Raw genomic sequence first — 25060 nt, forward strand, 5'->3', positions numbered from 1 at the left:
CAAGGTGTCCTGAAAAAAGGGACCCAACTTGGCCATTGTAAACAATTTTTTCTTTGAAATAAAAAGGCAATATCAAATGCATGCAAATTCGGCCAAAATAGGCTTAGGTGTTAAAGGGTTAAAGCAACCATTAGAAAATGGAAGAAGCGAAACATGATGGTCAATTTCAAGTGTGTGGAGCCCCATGCAAGATATCACCTCGTGGGGTCTCAATGATCCTAAGAAAGATGAGGATCAGCCCAGAACTACACGACAGGAGTTGGTCAATGATCTGAAGAGGTGGGACAGCCATTTCCAAAGTTACTGTTGGTAATACATTAAGACGTCATTGCTTGAAATCATGCATGGCACGGAAGGTTCCCCTGCTTAAAACAGCATATGTCAAGGCCCGTTTTAAGTTTGCCTATGACCATTTGGATGATGCAGAAGAGTCATGGGATGAAGTTTTGTGGTAGGATGAAAGTAAAATACAACTTTTGGGTCATAATTCGACTAACCCTGTTTGGAGGAAGAAGAATGATGAGTAATATCTCAAGAACACCATCCCGACTCTGAAGCATGGGGGTAGGTAGGAGTATCATGCCTACGGGGTGTTTTTCTGTTGATGGGACAGGACGAGTGCACTGTATTATAGAGGGGATGACTGGGGCCCTGTATTGTGAGACTTTGGGGAACAACCTCCTTTCTTCAGTCAGAGCATTGAAGATGGGTCGTGCCTGGGTCTTCCAACATGACAGTGACCCGAAGCACACAGACAGGAAAACCAAGGAGTGGCTCCTTAAGAAGCATAACAAGGTTCGAGCATGGCCTAGTCCAGGGGTCGGCAACCCAAAATGTTGAGTCATATTGGACCAAAAAAACAAATATGTCTGGAGCCGCAAAAAAAGCTTCCTAATAATAAAGGCAACACAGGCTGTATGTATCTGTATTAGCTATATTAGGCTGCTATCAAAATGACTAAGTCGATTAAAAATACATAATGAGCCTTCATGATTTAATGTTTATTTTCCCTTCAGTGCATTCAACGTGTGTTGTATGATACCACCTAAAGTCTAACTAACTTACAATATTATTTTATATTTTGTTCCCCCATAACCCTTTCCTGTTTGCTGCTATGTCATAATAAAAGAGATATGTTGAATGATCACAATGGGAGTAAATCATACTCTAAATGTGAAAAATTAAAACTGTTCAGACCAACCGGACACTTACACTCCCATTCTCCGTGTCAAACAGCTGAACAGGACAGGTTTAAAAAAAAAAAAAAAAAAAAAAAAAAACTGAATTACAATATTAATGAATTGTTTCATAGCTTTCATGAAATTATAGAAATACAAAATGGAACATGCATAACATGCCCCTTATCTGGTATGTCTTTGATTTTCTGTATTATCTCAATTTGGTTTTTGAAGTCTGCAAATAGGTGTTCTGATATGTTGATGAATGTCTCCTTCATGTACTCACCATCTGTGAACGGTCTTCCAAGCTTTATTGTCTCCCGAGTTGCAACAAAACATGCAGCAGTACTACTGGAGTTTGGTGATGCAATCCACTTCTTAAATCTATTTTTGCGCTCCTCTAGGTTCTTCAGAAGTAATGGAATCGCACTTTTTCTCTCACTCCTAACTGGGTACTCTGCTGCCAAATTGTTTACAATAGCCACCTGCCTAGCATCCCGCCCTGCTGATAAACATGTGTCGCAGGCTATGACGCAAATCTTTGTTGACAGAAATGTTGAAATTTAATATTTATTCTGAAGATTTTTACAGCATTGGAAATCATTAAGAATGTTTGTGTCATTTTTGTCCTCCTACAGAAACCATATCAAAACCCAAAATATATTTCCCTCAACCATTTTTTTCCATTTTCTAATATTTTTGAAAATGCTCCAGGGAGCCACTAGGGCAGCGCTAAAGAGCGGCATGCGGCTCTCAAAACACGGATTGCCGACCCCCGGCCTAGTCGGTCTTCAGACCTAAATCCATATGTGGAGTTTCAGGGGGGACCCCCCAGTAGCCAAAAAGTGTTATTGCATGTAATTGACTTTCCAATATATGATTTATTTATTTATTTATTTTAAGTTTTCTAGTTCAATATTATCTATAAAAGTCCCAAAGCAATAAAACAACAAACAGGCATGAAAATGGGTCAGGGGTTAAAAAGGTGAGAAGGGTGTGGAGGAAATATGTTCCAGTACACTGTATTGTACACCCCAACAAAATATTGAGCTCTGTCGACCCACACTGTGTTTCAGCAGGGCCATGCAGAGACCGGTGGAGGGGTGGGTGCTCGTAGATCAAAAGGGGCACATGAACAAGTATTTAATACACCTTAAAACAACATAACTTACATTTTAACCAGCTTTAGATAATAATTGGCTGCGACTGTGACATACTTTAATTGGGAGGGGGCAACAGTGAATAGAAATCAAAACTGTCATCAACACTTTCTGGCTGTGACTCAGTCAGTCTGCCTCTTTTCTTCCTTCAACGTCTGCATTAAAAACTTCCTTCCTCAACTTGTTCATCTGAGAACAAACCACATCAGATGGTCACTGAGCCACCAACAGCACAGTTTTCTTAAAACTATTATTTCATTATTATCCATACTTAACAACTCTAGCACCTAATGATTAATAAAGCAATGACATAAAAATCTTATAGAAAAATAACATTGTAATTGTGTTTATAATTGGATTTAATACCCGACTATCCTTGCAAACTTGTTCTTTCCAGGTCTGCTATTCACCCAGCTGATGAGGTATCCACTGCCTTTAGCAGCCTCATCTAATTCCTTTTTTTATCCCTCAATCCCCCTCCCCAACGACGCATGTCTATGTAATGAAATATAAATATTTAAAAAAACAAACAGACTCCCCGGTGGCTTTTAGTTTTAAAGCTTTCTTAATTTCTTTCTCACTCAATAACGATGGAGTTAGATTTGTGTTTTTATTATTCAATCAAAAAACAAAGTTACTTCTATCAAAAACAAAGTTGCTTCAATCAAAATACAGTATATACTTTTAATCCCAAAAAGTAGCTTCAATGAAAAAAAAAAGTTTTTGATTGCAATAATAAATTTGAGACAAAAAAAGCATTTGAAAAGAATTTTTTTTGATTGAAACAAATTTTTCCATTTAAGTAATGTTTTGCGTTTGGGCCACATTTTGGCTAGGACATTTGTGTCTTTATTATTCAGTCAAATAAGTTGCTTCAAACAAAAATACATATATATAAAAAGAAAAACTTTGCACATGTGCCAATCACCGTTTACCAAAGCCTGAGAGGGTTTGAGTAGACTCACTATGAAGCTTTTAATAAAGCCAAGCACTTTCTAACTACTTTATTCTTGTTTAAAAATAATTCGGTGGGGCAGTAACATGTTTAAAACTTATCATAATTCTTACATTTTGAAGTGCTTGAAAACCATTTATAAATGATACTTTGGTGAAAAAAGTGAAAAAACATGTCTTGTATATATGTATCTTTTTTCCAATGTAAAATCTGAATAAATGCATTGAACACGCACCCAAAAAAAAGGTGTGGGGGGGGGGCGCTACTTCGCGGTTTTCACTTATTGCGGCGGGTTCTGGTCCCCACTAACCGCGAAAAACGAGGGATCCCTGTATTTCTGAAAAGGTTTAAGAAGCAGGACTCATTCCCACCACTCGTCGGGCCGCTGTTGTGCCGACACCGGCCGTCAGCTCAAATCCAAGCCGAAAATAACGCGTCTCCAGCGGACGACGGGAGCGATGTGAGGCGCCCCCTCCATCCGAGAGAATGCCGCTTAATTTGACTCAACAGTGTGTTTCTTCGTTCATATTACCGCTAAATACACAAGCTTGACGCCAATTTAACGGGAGCTATTTTTTTTCATGGGAGATTTGGCTAGCTCTGGCAGTGTTCAACGCAATCTGCAACGAATGGCAGTAACTTTTTTATATCGCAAAACGTGAAAACGATTGAAACCATTACTCACCAAATTCAATCTGCTGGCAAATACAGGCAAGTGTGTATGCTGCGCTCTGGTCTGCCCCGATGTGGATAAGGCCTGCTTTTTGTTTTCGCTGCTTTGCAATGCAACCGAATGCTCTCCGAGCACTCCATGTACACGCGTAAGGAGTGCGCGCGTTTGGAATAATGGAACGCAGCTTGGGCCGATGATTGGTTCTCGTCAGCAAAGCATCTAGAAGGATATGCTGTGTTCTTAAGTGCTCAGTTTACGTACTAAGTTAATCACATGATGATAATAATAATAATTAAATAAAACCTCCCGACCCCCCCCCCCCCCCCAAAAAGAATTTCTCCTCGGATCTACGCAATTCACGTAGGTCGCCCTTTTTGACTTCAAAACGGTGAATTTCGCCGAAAGGTGAGAGATTTTCATGCCTGAACAAAAATGAATGAAAAAAAAAAAAAGATTATAATGATTAATATATGTAAACCCAACAGAAAATCTTTGGATGGAGCCCAAACTCTGTGTTTCTCAGGGACAGCCCAGTAACCTGATTGATGGGTGGGCCAAGATCCCTCCTGCAGTCTTGCAAACCTGGTGAAAAACTACAGGAAAAATGTGACCCTGTTCCCCTGTATACCAATATCTATGGGGGGGGGGGGACTTCCTTCTGGAGTATCAGTTGTTTCTCACTTTACGTATAGATGATTACAGGACCTGAGCTCATTCACATATCAATATCATCGGTGGATAGTCATAATAATACACTAATAATAGTCACAACCTTTATTGACCTGTAGGAGTCAGAGCAGATAGACCGATTTGCCACCCTTGAAAACAGCATTCTTTGATGCTTCAATTTACCAAGTAAATTGCGGTTGTAGCCATTTTTCCTGTTGTTCTACTGTATCAAAATAGACAGACACCAATACTGATAATAATAAATAAATTATCAGTCTTTGTTTGTGAGGTTTTGTGCTTGTAGGCAACGTTCACTTAGATCCTGTGCATCTGCTGGGGGCTAAGCACCCCCATTCAAAAAACCTAGTGACGCCCCTGCTGTATTATATCGTCACTCTTCCAAATCGAGACGAATGATATAGCGAGTTGCATTGTCCCATCCGTTGTAAATTGGCTGCAAATCTGTAAACATTTGAAATAGAAATGGTTAATAACTATATCACATAATATCAGAATAAAATATGAAAAGTACATTTAAATGTAGTGGACTGAATAAAAACAAGGTATTAATTATGAATAAAAATAAACAAGAGGGGTGAGGTGCAAGCACTTTAAAGTTTGAAGCAGCGACTAGATTTTCATCGGGGGGGGGGGGGGGGGGGGCGGTATACAGGGACGCTGGAAGCTGAGAATCTATTTTCCCCATCCAAAAACATCCGTTTCAATCCAAATTTCTATGTTATTCCACACAAGGCGTGCACGATGGCCGTACACACGCATGCCGGATAGTTTACGTACGAGGCTACTACAAAGACAACGTTCTATTTAAACTACTGTGTGTGTTGGAGCTCTGGTATTGGAAATAAAAGTGCAAATCCCCACTGCTAGATGGCGCAATGACACACAAACACATTTGACAATTTAGAGGTCCAATAATCCTTGGTTTAACACCCCCATTTCACAACACTAAAATAAATTTGAACACAGATAACCAACAGCGCTCTGCACGGCGGAACCTCAATAGAGCCTACCCACGTACCACGTGTTCGCTGTAGGGTTCCGCCCACTTGTCCGTCAAAACGACACTGTATTAGCATTGTTTTCAATTGATGGCGCAATTTAAAATGCATTTCATGGAAGACCCGGTGCTTTCTGATGCCGCAAACTCACTGGATCTGTTGCATAAAAGGCGTTATGAGGAAAAGCTTCGTTCTATACAGTCGCCAGATCCATATTTGATGCCCAAATCGATGTTTTTCGACCCACTGTCTTCGTCCTGTCTGCCTGACATCTGCTACGCTGATATTTACAATGATCTTGTCCACACAAAATCAGCCTATTCTCACGAAAAACTTCAAGAGCTTGGACACTTATAAATACTTCGTTGCTGGTTGGGTGAAACAGGTCCTCGTTTGGCAGGAATCTATCTTGTGCTTGGAAAGGTGAGTTACGAAATTTTCAATTCGAATTCTTTTGTTATTGCTAACATCCACTGTCAAGTCTAATGTATTTCATGTCGTTTGTCAATGGAGTTAAGGCTTTTAATGTTTATATGGTTTAGCGATAGCACTCTCACTACATACATACGTGTATGTTGTCGGCGATTAGCCTAGCAATGATCTTAATTGTGGTTATTTGTCAGCCCCGTAGACGAGGCCAGTTTCTTTTACTTGGTACCAGCTAAATATTATTCAAAAAATAACGATGGTGGAAGAAAGGGAAGTCACAAACATCTTGAATTTGAAACTATGTCGTACTACGTCGTATGTTGTCGGCGATTAGCCTAGCAATGATCTTAATTGTGGTTATTTGTCAGCCCCGTAGACGAGGCCAGTTTCTTTTACTTGGTACCAGCTAAATATTATTCAAAAAATAACGATGGTGGAAGAAAGGGAAGTCACAAACATCTTGAATTTGAAACTATGTCGTACTACGTCGTATGTTGTCGGCGATTAGCCTAGCAATGATCTTAATTGTGGTTGTCAGGCCAAAACCTTCTAAATATATATTAAATGCATCTTACCGGATATAAAATGACTACTACATAGTCTGTGGTGATTTTTTGGTGTCCAGTTTTCACGTCGAATTGCAGCCGTCCATTTCGCTCTTCTCTTTGGATCCCTCGGAATACGGTAAAACTTCAAGTCTCTCCTTCCATCTTCTCTGTTAGTGCAACCAACAGCCACACACGCCTTCACCATTTTGATTATTAATGTTAAGGAGCAGAAAAACACGCCGTAAATAGGAGAAATGTACGTAGCCGTAATAGGTTAACACTATGTTTTGACGGACAAGTGGGCGGAACCCTACAGCGAACACGTGGTACGTGGGTAGGCTCTATAGCCACAACAAATAATATTATAGCTAAAAAAATTATCCTACTGATTTGAAGACAACAAAGATAGTTGAATTGTATTTGCCGTTTAAAGTTTAATGTCCCCAGAGCCAGACCTGCTTCTAATATGGCTGCGTTGTTGTCAAATCTCACGTCTCCATTGCTGTGACGTAAATGATCGAACCTAATTATGGCTACAAAACATATCCTGCCTACTTGAAGACACCAAAGATAGATTTCCTTTCTGCACTCCAGCCTAATTCTGCAGCTAACTTTTACTCACTGGGAACTATTACAGAACTATCATCATAATCATCTTCATTTTCGACCTTCAATCGAATTTAAGAAAATTTCACTGTTACGCCTCCTCTGTCAACAGTGAACTTTTCCGTTCCAACAGCGCCTTATTCAACGTGCCCCATGTAGCAAGCAAGGTGTCACGTGGTGACCATGTCATTAACAAAAACATTTTCAAAATAAATTTAGTCTCTAAAGTTAAATACACAAATTTTTGTGCGTTTTATGTATTACAGTGATGATTAAATTTTTCATAAAAATGATATACCAAAACATTTTATTTTCTCCCCAACACCCTTTATGAGGCTCTCATACTCTGTTGTAACATGCCTCTGTCAATCACAAGTAGGAATGTAATAGAATTTAAAAAAAAAAAAAGAAAAGAAATATACATTAATCCCAACACAAAAAAAACTAATTTGTGAGCCAGAATTTCTTTTATTATTATTTTGCAACATTGAACAATATATCCTAATTTTCCATATTTATTTAATGACATCATTTATGAAGGATTTTGAAATTTTGGAATTTGGGGTCTGCCATTTTAAATAATAAATGTGAAAAGTATAGTTTAAAAGGGAGAGTATTATATAAAAAATGCTACTTAACTTGAGAGAATTGAATCAGGTGAGGTTTTGGCAATAGGCTGAATGCACATCATACAACAATTGGACAAAGTAAGGTACCGAAAGTGCCAATCCTCAACAGGATTTAAGAAAGCTCAACGGAATACAATCGTCCGGCGTGCAAAATCTCATAAAGCCAGCACGGATGACAGGCAAAGCAGTCATTAGCGACTGCTTCCCACACCAACACACACGTGTCTCTTTATCCGATCTTTCCGCGCGAATCTTTGACCACAAACAGAGCAGGAAAAAGGTTTTTCACCAGTGTGGATTCTTTCGTGAGTTTGTAAGGTTGTTTTATGTGCGAATCCTTGACCACAAATGGAGCAGGGAAAAGGTTTTTCGCCAGTGTGGGTTCTTGTGTGTTTTTTTAAGGTTTGCTTCTGAGCAAATCTTTGATCACAAACTGAGCAGGAAAAAGGTTTTTCACCAGTGTGGGTTTTTGTGTGTATTATTAAGTCTCCCGACTGAATAAAACATTTTCCACAAACAGAGCAGGAAAAAGGTTTTTCACCAGTGTGGATTCTTTCGTGAGTTTGTAAGGTTTTTTTATGTGCGAATGCTTGACCACAAACGGAGCAGGAAAAGGGTTTTTCACCAGTGTGGGTTCTTGTGTGTTGTTTTAAGGATTGCTTCCGAGCAAATCTTTGTTCACAAACTGAGCAGGAAAAAGGTTTTTCACCAGTGTGGATTCTTTCGTGAGTTTTTAAGGTTGTTTTATGTGCGAATCCTTGACCACAAATGGAGCAGGAAAAAGGTTTTTCGCCAGTGTGGGTTCTTGTGTGTTGTTTTAAGCTTTTCTTCTGAGCAAATCTTTGATCACAAACTGAGCAGGAAAAAGGTTTTTCACCAGTGTGGGTTTTTGTGTGTATTGTTAAGTCTCCCGACTGAATAAAACATTTTCCACAAACAGAGCAGGAAAAAGGTCTTTCACCAGTGTGGATTCTTTCATGAGTTTGTAAGTTTGTTTTATGTGCGAATCCTTGACCACAAATGAAGCAGGAAAAAGGTTTTTCGCCAGTGTGGGTTGTTGTGTGTCGTTTTAAGCATTGCTGTTGAGAAAATCTTTGATCACAAACTGAGCAGGAAAAAGGTTTTTCACCAGTGTGGGTTCTTGTGTGTTTTTTTAAGTCTCCTGACCGAATAAAACATTTTCCACAAACTGAGCAGGAAAAAGGTTTTTCTCCAGTGTGGATTCGTGTGTGTTTTGTTAAGTCTCCGTTACGAACAAAACTCTTTCCACAAACTAAGCAGGAAAAAGGTTTTTCCCCAGTGTGGATTCTTGCGTGTATTTTCATGTTATTGTTTTCTGTGAATCTTTGACCACAAACTGAGCAGGAAAAAGGTTTTTCGCCAGTGTGGGTTTTTGTGTGTTGTTTTAAGCATTGCTTCCGAGCAAATCTTTGATCACAAATCCAGCACGAAAAAGGTTTTTCGCCAGTGTGGGTTCTTGTGTGTTGTTTTAAGGTGTTCTTGTGGCTGAATCTTTGATGACAAACTGAGCAGGAAAAAGGTTTTTCTCCAGTGTGGGTTCTTGTGTGAATTTTTAGTTCTCTCTTCGAAGAGAATTCTTTTCCACAAACTGAGCAGGAAAAAGGTTTTTCACCAGTGTGGGTTCTTTCGTGACTTTGTAAGTCTTGCTTTTGAGCCAATCTTTGACCACAAACTGAGCAGACATAAGGTTTTTCACCAGTGTGGATCTTCATATGCCTACGACAACTTTGCTTAGTAGCAAAGGTTTTCCCACACTGAGAGCATTTGCAGAGTTTGTCGTCATCGTGAGATGTCTTATGACCATCATCATTATAAGGTAAGTGTGACTTGGCGCCATCTCTGTCTGATGGAGCAATGTCAATGTCTGCTTGCAATCCTTCTGTTGAACTGCTGCTACTCCCCTCGCTTGGAGGCTCCGCCCCTCTGCTGGCCTCACTCGGACCATCTTCACTCTTCAAGGGTTCACCAGTCAACCTGGTGATATGCTCCTCCTCTACCTCCTCTTTACCATGTGGCAGCTCCTCCTCCTCCTTTTTGATTGGAAGGTGCTCTTCTCTCTCCTCCTGTTGACAGGGCTCAGGCTCCTCCCCCTCTTTAATTTGGGGGAGCTCCACATCCTCTTTAACGCCAAGCGATTCTGTCTCAGCACCAATATATTTTCTGAAACCTGCAAGACACAAGAAAACCACTGATATATTTATTGACCACCACCGTGTCATTGGCCAGTCTTTTCTTAGTGCAAGACTTGGAAAAGATGTGTAAAGTGACCGAAAATTCGGCACCGAAAACTATCGGCCAAAAACAGCTAAAGATGCAATTTCGGTTGAAATGTTTTGAAGGCCGAAAGTTTACCCTTGAATTGTGTGAAGAACCTTAGTGCTATTGTGATGATGTCATTAAAACACAGCGAGAAGCCACATGCTAACTGACGCCGTCTCGCAAAAACGCCTGGCTCACAGCCAACATGTCCGCGGTTTGGAAGTACTTTCAGGTATCAAATAATGTTGTTTTCGTCAACAATGAGGACAACGAAAAGATTTCGTTCACGAACATGGCGACGACGTCACGTTGACGAGCTAAAACATCTTTGATGATTCAATGTGACGAAAAGATTGCAAATTTACGTCTGACGAGACGACAACATTAAACTGTGCCATCGTACCTGTCATATGTTGACAATGCGTGACATTTGATAGTTTTGTTAGTTTTGTTTTATCACGCAGCACGCCCTTTAACCTGTATTTGGATTGTCTGATAATACATAGTGTACAGGCGTGTTGCTGTTCACCATAGGTTTGAAAATGACAGCAAATCTTAATTGACCTACTGTACTTTGGATTATCATAAGTCTAGTGATGCACGATAATAGATTTTTCAACTGATACCGATAACCGATAATTTCCTCCTCGTTCCAGCCGATAACCGATGATGTCAAGCCGATAATTCTATTAAAAGATTTATGTAAAATTTTAAAGTATACTCAAGAGAAAATATTACTATGCAAAAATATAATTTATTGCTCTTTTTTTCAACATCTAATGTGAACAAGTAGTAAATTCCAACATCTAAATAATGACAGATTGTCTGACATTGTGCAACGATAAACTTTTGGCAACAATTACTTACAGAGTAAATACCTAAGTTGCACAAAAATGCCTTTAAAAGTAAGCCATTCTAACATAACATTACTACACTGACAAAACACAACTCCTTAAAATGCATGTGACACGAAAAAGCATGTTTATTTCATAATACATGTGGTATTTTATGCTCCTGAATGATGTGGACCGCTTGGATGTGTGTGGAAGCGATCGCTATATTTATTTAGTTTTTTGAATCCCGCGCCATGAAAATGAGTGACTTCCGGCTTCGGTCTTGCATTGAGGAGGAGGGCGCTGTGACGTGTACGGTAGAAGACGTCCTCTTCACTATACAGTGTACCAGGGCCGGAGTGGGACTCATTTTCGGCCCTGGAATTTCATGCCTCAGACCGGCCCACTCATTTAAAATTATGTCATTATGCATACACGTGTTAAGTTCAGTGTTCTCTAAAGCCATGTACTGTAATTCTGTGTATTCCAATTCAGTGCAGGTCATGGTTGTTTAACAAGGTGGCTTTATTTTAACAAGTGCAACACAACATATTTTGAACAAATTTAAAAATGGATTTAAAAAAAAACTATATTAAATGATACATTTGAAAAATAAATTAGGCCTGTCAAATGATTAAAATTTTTGATCGAGTTAATTACAGCTTAAAAATTAATCGTAATTAATCGCAATTCAAACCATCTATAAAATATGCCATATTTTTCTGTAAATTATTGTTGGAATGGAAAGATGAGACACAAGATGGATATATACATTCAACATAAGGTACATAAGGACTGTATTTGTTTATTATAACAATAAATCAACAAGATGGCATTAACATTATTAACATTCTGTTAAAGCGATCCATGGATAGAAAGACTTGTAGTTCTTAAAAGATAAATGTTAGTACAAGTTATAGAAATTTTATATTAAAACCCCTCTTAATGTTTTCGTTTTAATAAAATTTGTAAAATTTTCAATCAAAAAATAAACTAGTAGCCCGCCATTGTTGATGTCAATAATTACTTACACAATGCTCATGGGTGCTGAAGCCTATAAAATCAGTCGCACCCAAACGCCAGCGGAGGGCGACAAAACTCCATAAAGCACAATTAACAAGTGGGCATGTCATTGTACTGTCATTTAAATCTGTCTGAGCTTGGCATGTGCGTTAATTGCGTCAAATATTTTAACGTGATTCATTAAAAAAATTAATTACCGCCCGTTAACGCGATAATTTTGGCAGCCCCAAAATAAATGAATAAATAAGACCTTTTCTGCAACATCAAATATTAACAAAATGAGTGCTTACAGATAAAACAAACATAGCAACATAACAATATGAAAAATAAAGAATACGTATTGCACATTGTAACAACTTCTAATGATACTATTATCCATTTTCCATTTCCACTTTAAAAACGCCACGTAATTGATTATATTAATTCTAATGTTCACTCGCTGAACGACATGGCAATCCTACCTTCCAGCTCTGCACCTGTGGTGTGTTCATTATGGCTAATGCTTGCTGCTACATATCCCTTGTGAGGTGCTACAAGAAGCCAAAGTTTCCACAATTACATATTGTCGTATCACACGGTGCAAGTTGCATTTTATTCGCCATCTGGCCTTACCACTTTCGTTGTAATCCTCTGTAGTTTGAGGCAGCAAGGTCGTTGCATGAAAAAAATTAGCTATTTTCGCGCATTTTGCCGATTCTTTCACGAGTGCTTTTCTCTTTTTAATTCTTATTTTTCAGCGCCACCCTTGCTCTTTTTATCCATCCGAGCACCGAGATAGCAGCTAATTTGGCTCAATACAGACTACAATTAGGGGGCGGAGCTGCATGCTGTATTTTTCGTCTGCACACGTGAGGATGAGTCTGGAAAAAAAAATAATACTGTTTTTTTTTTTTTTAAGACGGCCCACAGGGACAGCGGTAACAGAATGTAAGTTATACTCAGTGACACTGTCATAAATAAATACCAAACAAAAAATGATAACAGTGTAATTTTTTTTTTTTTTTTTAATAAAACGCGGACCGGCCCATCTGGCCGGCCGGCCCTTCTGGAATCGTCCAGAAGCTCCCGATTAGTCACTCCGGGCCTGCAGTGTACTGTTGTGTATGAGGACGAAGGATTCAGCTGATTTTGCGGATTAATACGTTTATTTTTCGCATCACGCCAGCCAAACGGCTGCAGAAAAATCATTCTGTATGAGGGAGAGGCGTATGCGCCTTTTTGGAGTTTCAAAATCTTCCCATTCACAGTGGATATTTACTGTGGGACCATTGGACACCCTCCTCCAGGGAACAAACTGTAAATTGCTCTCCGCCGGGCGGTTTGCCGATCCGTGAACACAATCGACAACCGGGTCGTCATGTCAAATAATCCAGGCTAGTTATGTGTGATTTTCCGCTTCGAAGACTTTGAAACATCACTCAGTCGGGTTAGCATGTCGGCTAGCTGTCATGCCTTCTGGTTTGTTTACATTCTCCGAAGCCGGGGAAACGAAAGGACATATGTCCAATTTAGGTGTCATAAAATATCGTTCGGGAGGTGCGACAGTAAAGGTGAAGTCGACAGTTTTGACCATTATGGAGTATTTTGCCATGTTGTCCTGAATAAATGCATTTTTATTATTTCATATTCCATTCAGCACAAGACTGTTATTTGTCATGACCATGCCACTTATTTAGCAATTGGGGAAAATACTTGGATAAAAAGAATTTCCTGTAAAAATATTGAAGTAAAGAGACAGAAACAATGACATTTTGCCGCTCTCTTCGTCGTGTTTTCCATGTTGTGAATAGTTCCCCCTCGACAGGCTGACTGGTCCTTCTCAAGCCATTTATATAGCTATTGGGGGAAAATACTTAGATAAAAAGAATATCCTGTAAAAATATTGGAGTAGAGAGACTGAAACAATGACATTTTGCGGCTCTCTTCGTCGCGTTTTCCTCGTTCTGAATAATTCCCCCTCAATGGGCTGAGTAGTAAAACCGATGAGCCCAGTCTACCGCTGACGTCATCCACCTGTTGGGGACGCTAAAGCCCTATAATGGTAGGCGTGGCTAACCGGCAGATTAAAAGACTAATTTCTCGTCATCTGCGCTTTGCTAAATTGTTGTATATAGTCGAATCGTCTCAAAATATGATTCTAATTCACGTAATAATGCCATTTAGGATTTTTTTTCTCGTGCCGTATGCTCTTTAAAACTAGTTAAATTCCCTTGTTTTCATTGGGAACCTATAGACCCTACTCACATGACGTCAGCCACGCCTCCGCGCCATATTGTCCGTCTACTCGTCGTTTTGACGCATTACCGCTACGTAAATTCCTCCTATTATGGCGTGTTTTTCTGCTCGTTAACATTAATAATCAAAATGGTGAAGGCGTGTGTGGCGGTTGGTTGCAATCACAGAGAAGATAGACGGAGAGACTTGAAGTTCTACCGTATTCCGAGAGACCCGGGGAGGAGAGCGAGATAGACTGCTGCAATTAGACGAGAAAACTGGGCTCCAAACGATTACCACAGATTATGTAGTAGGCATTTTATATCTGGTAAGATGCATTTCATATATATTTAGAGGGTTTTGGGCTGACAACCACAATTAAGATCATTGCGAGGCTAATCGCCGACAACATACAGTTTCAAATTCAAGACGCTTATTTCTTCCACCATCATTACATTTTGAATAATATTTAGCTGGTACCAAGTGAAAGAAGCTGGCCTCGTCTACGGATCATCAGTTAAACAGGTGTGTCCAAAGCTTTTGCAAAGGAGGCCAGATTTGGTGTGGTAAAATTACGGGGGGCTACCTTGGCTGATTTACATAGAACAATATATTTAAACAAATGTTATCAAGCCCTTCTGTGTGTCACATTTGCTTTATTATTTTTTTAAATTCATAATTTCAACAGTCTCGTCTTTGTGGCGTTCTCTTTCGACACTCTGGCTCTTGCGAAATACTGCTGCTGTGAAATTAAACTAGCTTCAGGTTGCTATAATTTCTCGCTGCGTATCTTACCTGTAATAATGTCGTACATGTCAGCGTGTCTTGTTCGGTAATATTATCGCGTCACATCGAACTCTTTGAAAACAGCGACTGTCTCTTTGCAAATGAGTCAGACACGTGTTTTCTTGAAGAAATAGTCCAATATCCACCTATCCTTGAAGCGTCGGCCAACGCAGTCAACTTTTTTTTTTTTTTTTTGATTGTCGCCATTTTAGAAATCACACAGGGTAATGTTGCTTAGAGTGCTGCTCTTAAAAGTGTCGTGAGAATAGGCCGAGTTTCTGTGGGAAAGATAGTTGTAGATATCAGGGTAGCAGATGTCAGGCAGAGCAGGCGAAGACAGCGGGTCGAAAAATATCAATTTAGGCATCAAATATGGATCTGGCAAATGGATAGACTGAAGCTTTTCCACATAACGCCTTTTATGCAGCGCATCCAATGAGTTTACAGCGTCTGAAAGCACTGGGGCTTCCATGAATTGCTCTATAAACTGAACGACTAATTGAAACCATTGAGAATAGGGCTAAACAGAGACGGACAATATGGCGGCCGGATACAGCGACACGTCATTCTGTGACGTCTGTGAGTAGGGTCTATTGGAAACAAGTGAAATTATCTACCAGCGCTTCAAGTGTATTTAGCTCAGATTTCTTGAAGAAAAATAGCTGAAAATAAGCTTAACAGCCTTATTCAAGCAATAAATTATTACACTTAATCCTAGAAAACGTGTCCGTCAGAAATGTTCTTTATTGAAGAATAGTTATGGTTCAAAACATTATTTGAAAGCATTTTTTCTTGATTTAGGCAAAAAATTACCAATTTTTTTTAAATGTGTGGGCTTAATAAGAACAAATGGCAATATTTAAGTACTTCAAGTGGATTAGTCTGTCGCATTCATCTTTTAACTAGTCTTTAACACTCAAAACAAGATGGGGAAAATTATTTGAATAGATTCAAGATGAATGATCTGATTTGGATGTCATAAATTTACAGCGTACTAAATGCCTTACTGACTGGCTGACTTCTTGTGGAAGTAGTTTGGTGTTTGGTGAAATTAGCATCTAACTACTCTGCCGTCATGCTTAATTGACATCACTTGTCCAAATGTCCGTGGTGATATTGATGTGATCGTCATGTTTTTCACGAAGAATGGTGGTCGTATAAACTGCATCATTTTTTCATCCGTGGTTTTGGCTCTGTTATTTCGGTAAAAAAAAAAAAACGTCTCTCGTCCGGCATCTCCTCCCGCCTGTGCCCTTCAGTCCCGCCGGTGTTGTGACGAAAAATAGCCGCCCCGTGTGAAGTGTCCCCCCTGACGGGAACGCTTATTTATAACGCTTTATTGAGCGTTAATTTTATTTATTTGTTTATTTATTTTATTATTGAGCGCCCACACATCACTCGAACAGCTTTTTTTTTTACCAATCAATAGACATGGAAACGATTTTCTTGTACCGTTAGTATGTATTATTTTACTTTGCTTGAATTAATAAATGTCATACCCGTGTGATTCTCATTGGGATATGGTCGTGAAAACTTGTAGACTAATACGTTTCTGTTCAAAGATGGTTATATGGCCCAGTCCACAATTTGTTACTAAAATACAGTAATACCATTTTGTGTAATTTAATTATTTAAAACTGATTTTACAGTCTTAAATCCATTACTGTAAAGCGTCCATGAAAACATTTGATGTTTTCACCTCAATAAAGCGTTATAAATAAGCGCTCCCATTAGGGGGGATACTTCACGCGGGTGGCTATTTTTCGGCAAAACACCGGCCGCCAAATTAGCACCCGCGCCAGGCCTGTGTCTGGCCGTGTTGCTCAATGAGTTGAACCGGAGATGATTGGCAGCGGCAGCTACGTTCGTATTGGATATCCGCCCGCTCAGGCCGGCTCGCTGCGGCGTATTCGGGGCCTGGCTCTGCTCCGGACGGAGGCCCACGCCGTGAGGGAACACTCGAGAAAAACCGGGGTGCTTGCCGTAGGACCCACTCCCGGGGAACCGGGCTTGGGCCGCCTGCCCGCCCCACCAGGGTGAGGCAGCGGCCGCGGCTTGCCAGACCGGCGGGCTCCGTTGGAAGACGGCTACTTGTCGACTATCGGTCTTCTGCCGGTGTTTAGCATTAGATGTTGAGTTGATGTTGAGTTTACCACCCGCTTTGGGCTACATTCCCAAACAACCCAACTCCGGGAAGGCCGCAGTGTCTCTCCGTCGACAAAAGCCGCATAGCTTAGCTTGCTTATGTGTATTTACATTAGCGATAGCATTCGCGCTAGCAACAGCCTCCTATTCGTTCCAAAAATCTTTGTGATGCAACTTTAAATGGCTGATCGAGTTTAGTGGTGTTGAATGAGGATGCTTTTTTCCGCCTTTTGGAAATTCTGAAGTGCATGTTTTGCAGATGGAAAGAGCGTCGTTTTTTTTCACACTAAATCCAAAGCCGCCAAGCTTGCCACTGTTGTCACTCTATTGTGTAACTCCGCCTCCTTAACCCCTCCTCCCTCATGGGCTTCAGAGAGGGGAGGGGTTGAGGAGGCGGCGGCGCTGAGTTGGTTGAGCACATTTGGAGGCAAATTATCGGATTGCATTATCGGTTGAATTTTTTAATATCTGGATTATCTGTGTGACGTCATAACTGCCATTGTCGGCCGATAATTATCGGTAACCGATATTATCGTGTATCTTTAATCATAACAGTCTGTAACGGAGCCCATTTTTTTCCCCATTGATTGATGGTTAACTCGTTCGCTTGCATTGACGGTAAGAGACGTCCAAACATTTGACTCTCTTCATCCTTTGGGCACCTCATGATTCGATTACGATTCAGAGGCTACGATTTGATTATAAATCGATTATTCATGCATAACACCCCCCCAAAGCTATTAGTTGCTTTTAATGTTTCGTAGATTAGTTATAAAGATAGTACAAAAATTCTCTCAGGCTTACATATACTACTATTTCAGTATCAAGTTAACAGTTCAAAACAGTAAATAGAATACTCAAGTCCCCATTCTGTATCAGCAGCTTTAAACTACGTTCAATTAATTTAATGTTGTGTATTAACCGTTAAAGTTGTGAAAATTGCTCCCGTTATTGCATTAGTTCCCTTGTGTCTACTTTCGACACGTTTTAAGTTTTAAAACTCTTTCATCATTTAAAGATGGATTCAAGATTTTACAAATTTAGGACCATTTTAGATAAAAAGTTAATTAGATACGCTACAAGAGTCTTCCTGAGAAGTCTACTGCTTTAAGATGGCGGCTGTTTACTATTGCCAGCGAGTTGTTCATTTCGCATCTAGTTCTCTATACATGTGCTAACGCCGCCAAGTTTGTCATTTCGCATCTAGTTCTATAAACATGTGATCTCTACCGTAGCATTATGTGGGTGTAGTTTGTAGCACCGTGGGCAAAGTTTGTAGCAACTAGGCGTTGTTTGTAGCATCTGTCGGCGGTTTTTAATCTAGCGGCATGAGTTGCGATAGACGTTTACTCTGGGTCTGTTTCACATTGCGTCCCAAAGACCGCACTGACTGTTTTTTAGTTCCGCTTTACTTAGCATATTTAAATAATCGGAATATGGATGTTTTTAAGTCGTTCTCAAATCTTCAGTGGCCAAATCGCGAATAATCTAAAAACCGGAAACTTCACACCTTTAACTGTCACACCCCTATGAGTAAATGTTCCACTTGATTTGGTGTGGTTGGAGTGACCAGATGTCTGCCGTCAGTGTGTTTGACACAGCGTTACGCTCTTGTTTGTGCTTCTCAGTGCGTCTGTTCCAGTGTTGTTAATCTTACTTTAAAAAAGTAATTAATTACAGTTACAAATTACTTCTCCCAAAAAGCAATTAACTCAGTTACCTGAATGTAAAAGTAATTAGTTACTTGGCAAAGTAACTGGTGATAATTTTCATGTTTTTTTTTCTTCTTAAAAATAAAAAAAAGGTCACACAATGTGAAGTTTAAAGGGTTTGGGACAATTGGCCCTAGCCCAATTCTTTACCCTAAACTTAACTAGACACGGGTATTGCGGGTATTGTGATAACTAGATAGTAACCTTTGCTATGTGTGGAAGTCATTTAATGTTGTCAATTAACTGTTGAAGTTGTTATAATTGCTCACGTTTTTGCATTAGTTCCCTTCCGTCTATTTTCGACATGTGTAACTTTTAAAACTTTCATCATTTAAAGATAGATTTAAGTGAAGTTTTGCCGATTTAGGAGCATTTTACATAAAAAGTAGGTTCGCAAGGAAAGTTCTCTACTACAGAGCCTTCCTGTGAATTTTACTGCTTTAAGATGGCGGCTGTTTACTAACGCATCTAGTTCTTTATTATACATGTTGCTAATGTCGCCATGTCTGTCACTGGCATCTAGTTCTGTATATATGTAATATCTACCGAAGCATCATGTGGGCGTAGTTTGTCGGCTATCTGCTATATTCAGGTATTATTGGTGACCCTAGCATAGTAGCATCGCGTTTGCAACGGCGTCACACTCCCTTGCCTCCTCCCCACTACTGCTCTGCTCTCTCGTCTCCGTGAATCCGTCTTTCTCAGACTTTTCTCGCGTCAGTCAACCAACATACTAGTAACGCACGCCTTTCCCGCCTCAGTAACAGTAACGGCGTTGCCAAGATGAGAAAACTAATTAATTAGATTACTCACTACTGAAGAAAATAACACTGTTAGTAACGCCGTTATATTCCAACACCGTTATTAACAACACTGGTCTGTTCAATACTTGTAATTGTGCGTAATATATCTACTTCAAGTAATTACTTCAAACAGAGCAAAGTTGTTTACATAGAAATCTTTCTATCTGCAAACAATAGTCACGTCGATGACGTGGCGCAAACCTTACGTCGGTTCACGAGTCCAATGCACAGCTACTAAGAAAGCAAATTTACTACATTATAGACTGAAGACATTTTTTATACTGATGAAAAGGTACCATATTTGATTTCTGCCTCATCTATTGAAAAAAAAATGCTTGGAATGACCTTCAATGTGAACGGACTCTTCCTCCTCCTTGATGTATGGCGACTCGTCCTCCTCCCCCTTGACGCAAGAAGACTCCTGGTGCTCAAGACGATGGGCTTGGCTGACATAGAGATCTGCAAGACCAGAAACACGCGGGCCAAATCTCATTTCTTCATTTGCAAACGGGTGTCCCCAAAGTTGTTTTCTGTTGGAAAAAAATCTTCCTTGCCCATTTTTATGTTTATTCATGTTTTGTTGTCATCCAATCAAACACAAATGAATTCAAAGTGATTGACATCACATTAAAATTGGGAAGACATCAACAAAACCAGTCTCATAAAATACATTAAAAAGAAATAAAAGCATAAAGAGGCCAAGCCATATATTGCGTATGTGCATAGGGCAGCAAATGAATGGCTTTTACGTTCTGAAATGAATGCCTAAAACATTGCAAAGACAGACACGACACCGTTTCCATTTTGATTGTAATCCATAGAAAGTGAAAATAAATCTGAACAGGGTTCTCAACTCTAACCCATTGAGCCCAAAGCTGCAACAACTCATTAATGAATAAATCTGTTGCAGGGTTCTTGCACTATTTTAAAAGCCAAATTGAATGCTTTTTAAGACCTTCAAAATATAATTAAAGACCAAAACATGTCGCAACAATTTGTAATGAAGAGCTCATTTTATTTCACTGTAAACACAGAGATGCTGGCGTTTTTCTCGTGCGCGACTCGACGACTTTATATGGCGGTCCAGATGTGCAAAAATTAAATACATGATTAAATGTGTCATTAAAATGCTTCTATTTCAATATTTATTTTTTCATTTCAATATTTATGTATTTATTAAAATGTGTAATATATAAATAAAAGTTTAATTTATTTCCATGTGATTTTTTTTCAGCATTTATTTATTCCAACATGTATACTAATTTATTTTAACATGTATTTATTTCACTTTCTATTTATTTCATTCTTGTACTCTTGTTCCCCTATACTGCATGAAATAAATTTCCCTCTATTTTCACCTTTAGCACGTGCCAGCGATTGCTGAGGATTAGTATAAATCCGTCTTGATTATAATTTGATGTGGATAAGGCAAAATATTACAGATTTCCTTATTTGTAAAACTGATTCTAAACCACAAGATGCTTTTGACTTTTATTCTAGTACGATTGATTTGACATTTTTTTTATAGTTCTTATTAGAAAAAAATTAAAATTGTTAATTTAAAAAATCTGATTTGTCCTGAAATGAAACTATTTTGCCGCGGCACAATCTGGTGGAGCTGACCGCCTCCAATGTAGCCTACCACTACCACCACAGCTTCAAAAAAATCTTTGGGGAGACCCTGCAATGTAAACAGTAACGTTAGCTGCTCTTGGCTGTGTGCTGCAGGCGACGACGTCTTTGGACAGCTTTTTTCCGGGGAAAGAGCCAGAAGAGGAGCCTACAATAGAGTCCAGTCTGCTTACTATATGTGGCTAAAAGCTAGCAAACGAGGCAACAAAACTGAATGCACTGAGAGCATCAAACTTCGTGGCCTCATGCCTGTGATCAAGTCAAGTTTTAGGAAAGGGCCGCTGTTTAAAAAAAAAAAAAAAGGTTGATTCTGCATATGGAAAGCTACATTTTCCTTGCACTTGATATTCAGTGGTGTTTATTTTATATTTGCTGTCACACATTACCGGTGTTGTACCGAAATCTGCGATCCGTCAGAATCTGTGACGAAGGAGGGCGATGTTGCCAGCAGCAACGACAAAGAGGAATCGAAGAAGACCACTTACGCTAACAGCGTGAAGTGTCATTTGCTACGTAAACGAGGTTCCCTACAAGTTGCAGACGCTTATTTTACCTTTCACGGTATTAACGTCGTGACATTCGATCATGACATCGTTATTAAGAATATGCTTTAAAAAACAATTATATGTTTCATGTGAATTTTTGACATTGTGAAATAGTACGCTGTAATAAATTGCTATTATTCTTCATCATGATGTTATGATGTAAATATCCCATTAAATAAATTACATAAAATGTATGGCTTTTGATGTTGTGAAAATGTGCACTTTTCTAAATTAGATACCTTATTGTATTTGTGATATTATGGAATTGTCCGCTTTTATAAATTACTTTCTTTTAACTTATGACTCTTTCACATATGCACTAACAATTGTAAATGTATAGGGACATAAATATATGCCGTAGTCAGTGATTGATCTCGCTGTATTTTCCTTATGCTCTTGCCCAGCCCATCAAAGACAAATCCTTACTCACCAGACATTCTTTTACCGTCATCTGAATACATATTTCCTCAAAACGACCTCCAGAAACTATATTTTTATTGTCACATTCTCTGGTAGGTGCAGATGTGGCTGTCAGAAATTGTGATCCTCCTCTATTGTGTCTAAAATCAATCAAGTCACCGCTAAGGCTCTGCTGATTTTCTGACCCCACCCCATACTACATCTCCTCTCAATTGGAACCCAGAGTCTGTACGTTTTGTCATCACTGGACATCACAATCATTAGATCAGCAAAGAGCCTTAAGGCTGACTTGACTGATTTTAGACACAATACAGGAGGATCACAATTTCTGATGCTGGCAATTTCTGTCAACCACATCTGCACCTATCAGAAATTGTGATCCTCCTGTATTGTGTCTAAAATCAGTCAAGTCACCCTAAAGGCTTGTTGCTGATCTAATGACAGGCCCCACTTCCCCAAGTACATCTCCTTTCAATTGGACCCCCAGAGCTGAAAATTGGGTTAATCGGCTATCGCAAAAAGTGCAAGGGTCAATGTTACAGCCCCACCTACATTTGCGGAGGATCACCATTTCTGACAGCCACATTTGCACCTATCAGGAAATGACATGATAAAATGTAGACCAGGGGTCAGCAACCCTGGTCCTCCAGTGCCACTATCCAGCTTGTTTTCCATGCCTCCCTCCTTTAACACACCTGGATCAAATAATCATGATCGTTATCAGGCTCCTGCAGAGCTTGCTGATGAGCTGATCATTTGATTCAGGTGTGTCAAAGGAGGGAGAGATGGAAAACAAGCTGGATAGTGGCACTCGAGGACCAGGGTTGCTGACCCCTGATGTAGACTGGGGATCCAATTGAGACGAGATGTGGTAGGGGGGAGTAGGGATAGTGTCAGGGGATCAGGAAAGAGCTTTAAGAGTCATTTGATTGTTCTTAGACACACTAGAGGAGTATCACCGTTTCCGACAGCCACATCTGCACCTATCGGAATATGTAATGATGAAATGTACAGACTCTGGGGGTCCAGTTGAGATGAGATATAGTAAGGGGGGGAGTAGGGATGGTGTCAGAAGATCAGCAAAGAGCTTTAAGAGAGCCTTGATTGTTCTAAGACACAGTCGAGGAGTATCGCCATTTCCGACAGCCACATCTGCGCCTATGAGAAAACGTGACACTAAAAATATAGTATCTGGAAGTCGTTTTAAGGAAATATGCGTTCAAATGACAATAAGGGGATGTCAAATAAGTACTGTAGTTGCCTTTGATGGGCTGGTAAATAGTCTCAGCGAAAACACACACTAAGTAGCGCATTTACATTTATATCATTATCCTTATACATTGAAAATTGTGTATGCGTGAATGTGTAAGGAAGAGTAATAAATTCTTAGAATGAAAGTAATTTATAAATGCGGAGAATTTCATATTCTGAAAAGTACAATACAGTAATGTAATTTATTAGAGCACACATTTTCACAACGTCAAAAGTCATATAATAAATGTAATTCATTGAATGGGAGATTTACACAATAACCTCGTTAGGAAGAATAAGAAGAAAAATAGCAATTTATTGCAACTTACTATTTCACAATATCGAAATTAACTAATCTATTCAAGCAGAAATAATCGAAATTTCAAAAATTCATCCTATATAATGTATGCGATTTTTTTGAAGCAGACATTTTCACATCAATCAGCGTCATGATTAAATATCATGACGTGTATTCGGGGAAAGGGAAAATAAGCCTCGGCAACTGCGAGCGTATAGCCTCATGTATGTAGCAAATGGCAGTTTACACCGTTAGCGTAAGTGGCCTTCTTCGATTCCTCATCGTCCCCTCCTTCGTCACAGATTGACGGATCGCAGATTTTGGTACAACACCGGTCCAGGTTAATAAGGCGCGCATCACACTGGTCCGTAGGACAAAAAGCTTCAGGAAAACTAGTGCACGCTATACGTATCATCGAAAGTGAACCAACCTTCGAGTTTGTGAAAAACAACCTTGGCGTGCATTGTTTTGCACACAGTCGAATCTTGGTGACGTGGGGGCTCCTCTTTCACTCCACAAAGTTCCTCTTGGAACTTTTCTGAAGTCGTTGTAGTTCTCGCGAACATATTTCTGACTTGATTTCGGCACGCGTGGCGACGTGCTTTGCAGCTTTGTTAGCGGTTAGCCAGCTGGGCTAAGCTAGGCTAAAGTAGGCGACTAAACTTGAACGAGTGCCCAGACTTGAAGACTGATGTTTGAGTCTGTAATGTGGCTAATGCTGGACACGTCGTCGAGACTTCGATTTAGTTACGTGGCTGAAATCTGGGAAAAACAATACGTGTACAAAGTAAAATCGTCTTTTTCCTTTCCGACCAGCATTGCATTATGGGAAAGACAATCTTCAGCCCAATCACAACGTAAAGCCCGCCTATTTTAATAATAAAAACAAAAACAGGTCAAATTACTACTTCCCTTTCAAAATCAAAATATTTCTGTTATACAACTTAATCTATATTTTCACATCATAGGGGGAAAAATCAGCAGTGGAATAGTAGCGTTATCATTTCTTCTATAAGGATCATGGGAGGTGTAGTTCTTCACAGGAATTATTCAATGCGTCCAGCACCGCCCTCTGGCGGTATTATTTTTATTTCAATAAATCATGCAACATCAACATCGTACACGCCTCGCGAAGGCATAACAAACATATACAATGCACATATTCAACTCCATGAGCGACTGATAGCGACAGCGACCGATGCTAATATGCTAACGAATTCATGAACTTCCATAAAGGTTTCTGAATATAAAG

The 25060-nt window shown here is 39.5% G+C and overlaps 1 protein-coding gene across 1 annotated transcript; it reads right to left on the reverse strand.

Annotated features, from left to right (window-relative positions):
* Window positions 1–7640: 7640 nt before the first annotated feature.
* On the reverse strand, window positions 7641–24641 carry LOC130928933 (oocyte zinc finger protein XlCOF6-like). Its single transcript, XM_057855762.1, has 3 exons — window positions 24239–24641; window positions 20008–20121; window positions 7641–10054 (listed from the first exon to the last, which is right to left on the reverse strand). The coding sequence occupies exons 1-3, from the start codon at window positions 24372–24374 to the stop codon at window positions 8058–8060; spliced, it is 2247 nt and encodes a 748-aa protein (XP_057711745.1). The 5' UTR covers window positions 24375–24641; the 3' UTR covers window positions 7641–8057.
* Between the last annotated feature and the right edge of the window lie 419 nt (window positions 24642–25060).

The sequence above is a fragment of the Corythoichthys intestinalis genome, chromosome 13 (assembly GCF_030265065.1).
Source record: "Corythoichthys intestinalis isolate RoL2023-P3 chromosome 13, ASM3026506v1, whole genome shotgun sequence".
NCBI classification, from domain to species: domain Eukaryota; kingdom Metazoa; phylum Chordata; class Actinopteri; order Syngnathiformes; family Syngnathidae; genus Corythoichthys; species Corythoichthys intestinalis.

Excerpts from the sequence above, each read along its gene's own strand:
- LOC130928933 (XM_057855762.1), bottom strand. The coding sequence starts at position 24,374 with ATGTTCGCGAGAACTACAACGACTTCAGAAAAGTTCCAAGAGGAACTT. Across the intron at positions 20,122-24,238 it reads TGTTTTTCACAAACTCGAAG|ATCTCTATGTCAGCCAAGCC; the intron begins GTTGGTTCACTT and ends CTGGTCTTGCAG. Across the intron at positions 10,055-20,007 it reads AGAGTCCGTTCACATTGAAG|GTTTCAGAAAATATATTGGT; the intron begins GTCATTCCAAGC and ends TGTGTCTTGCAG.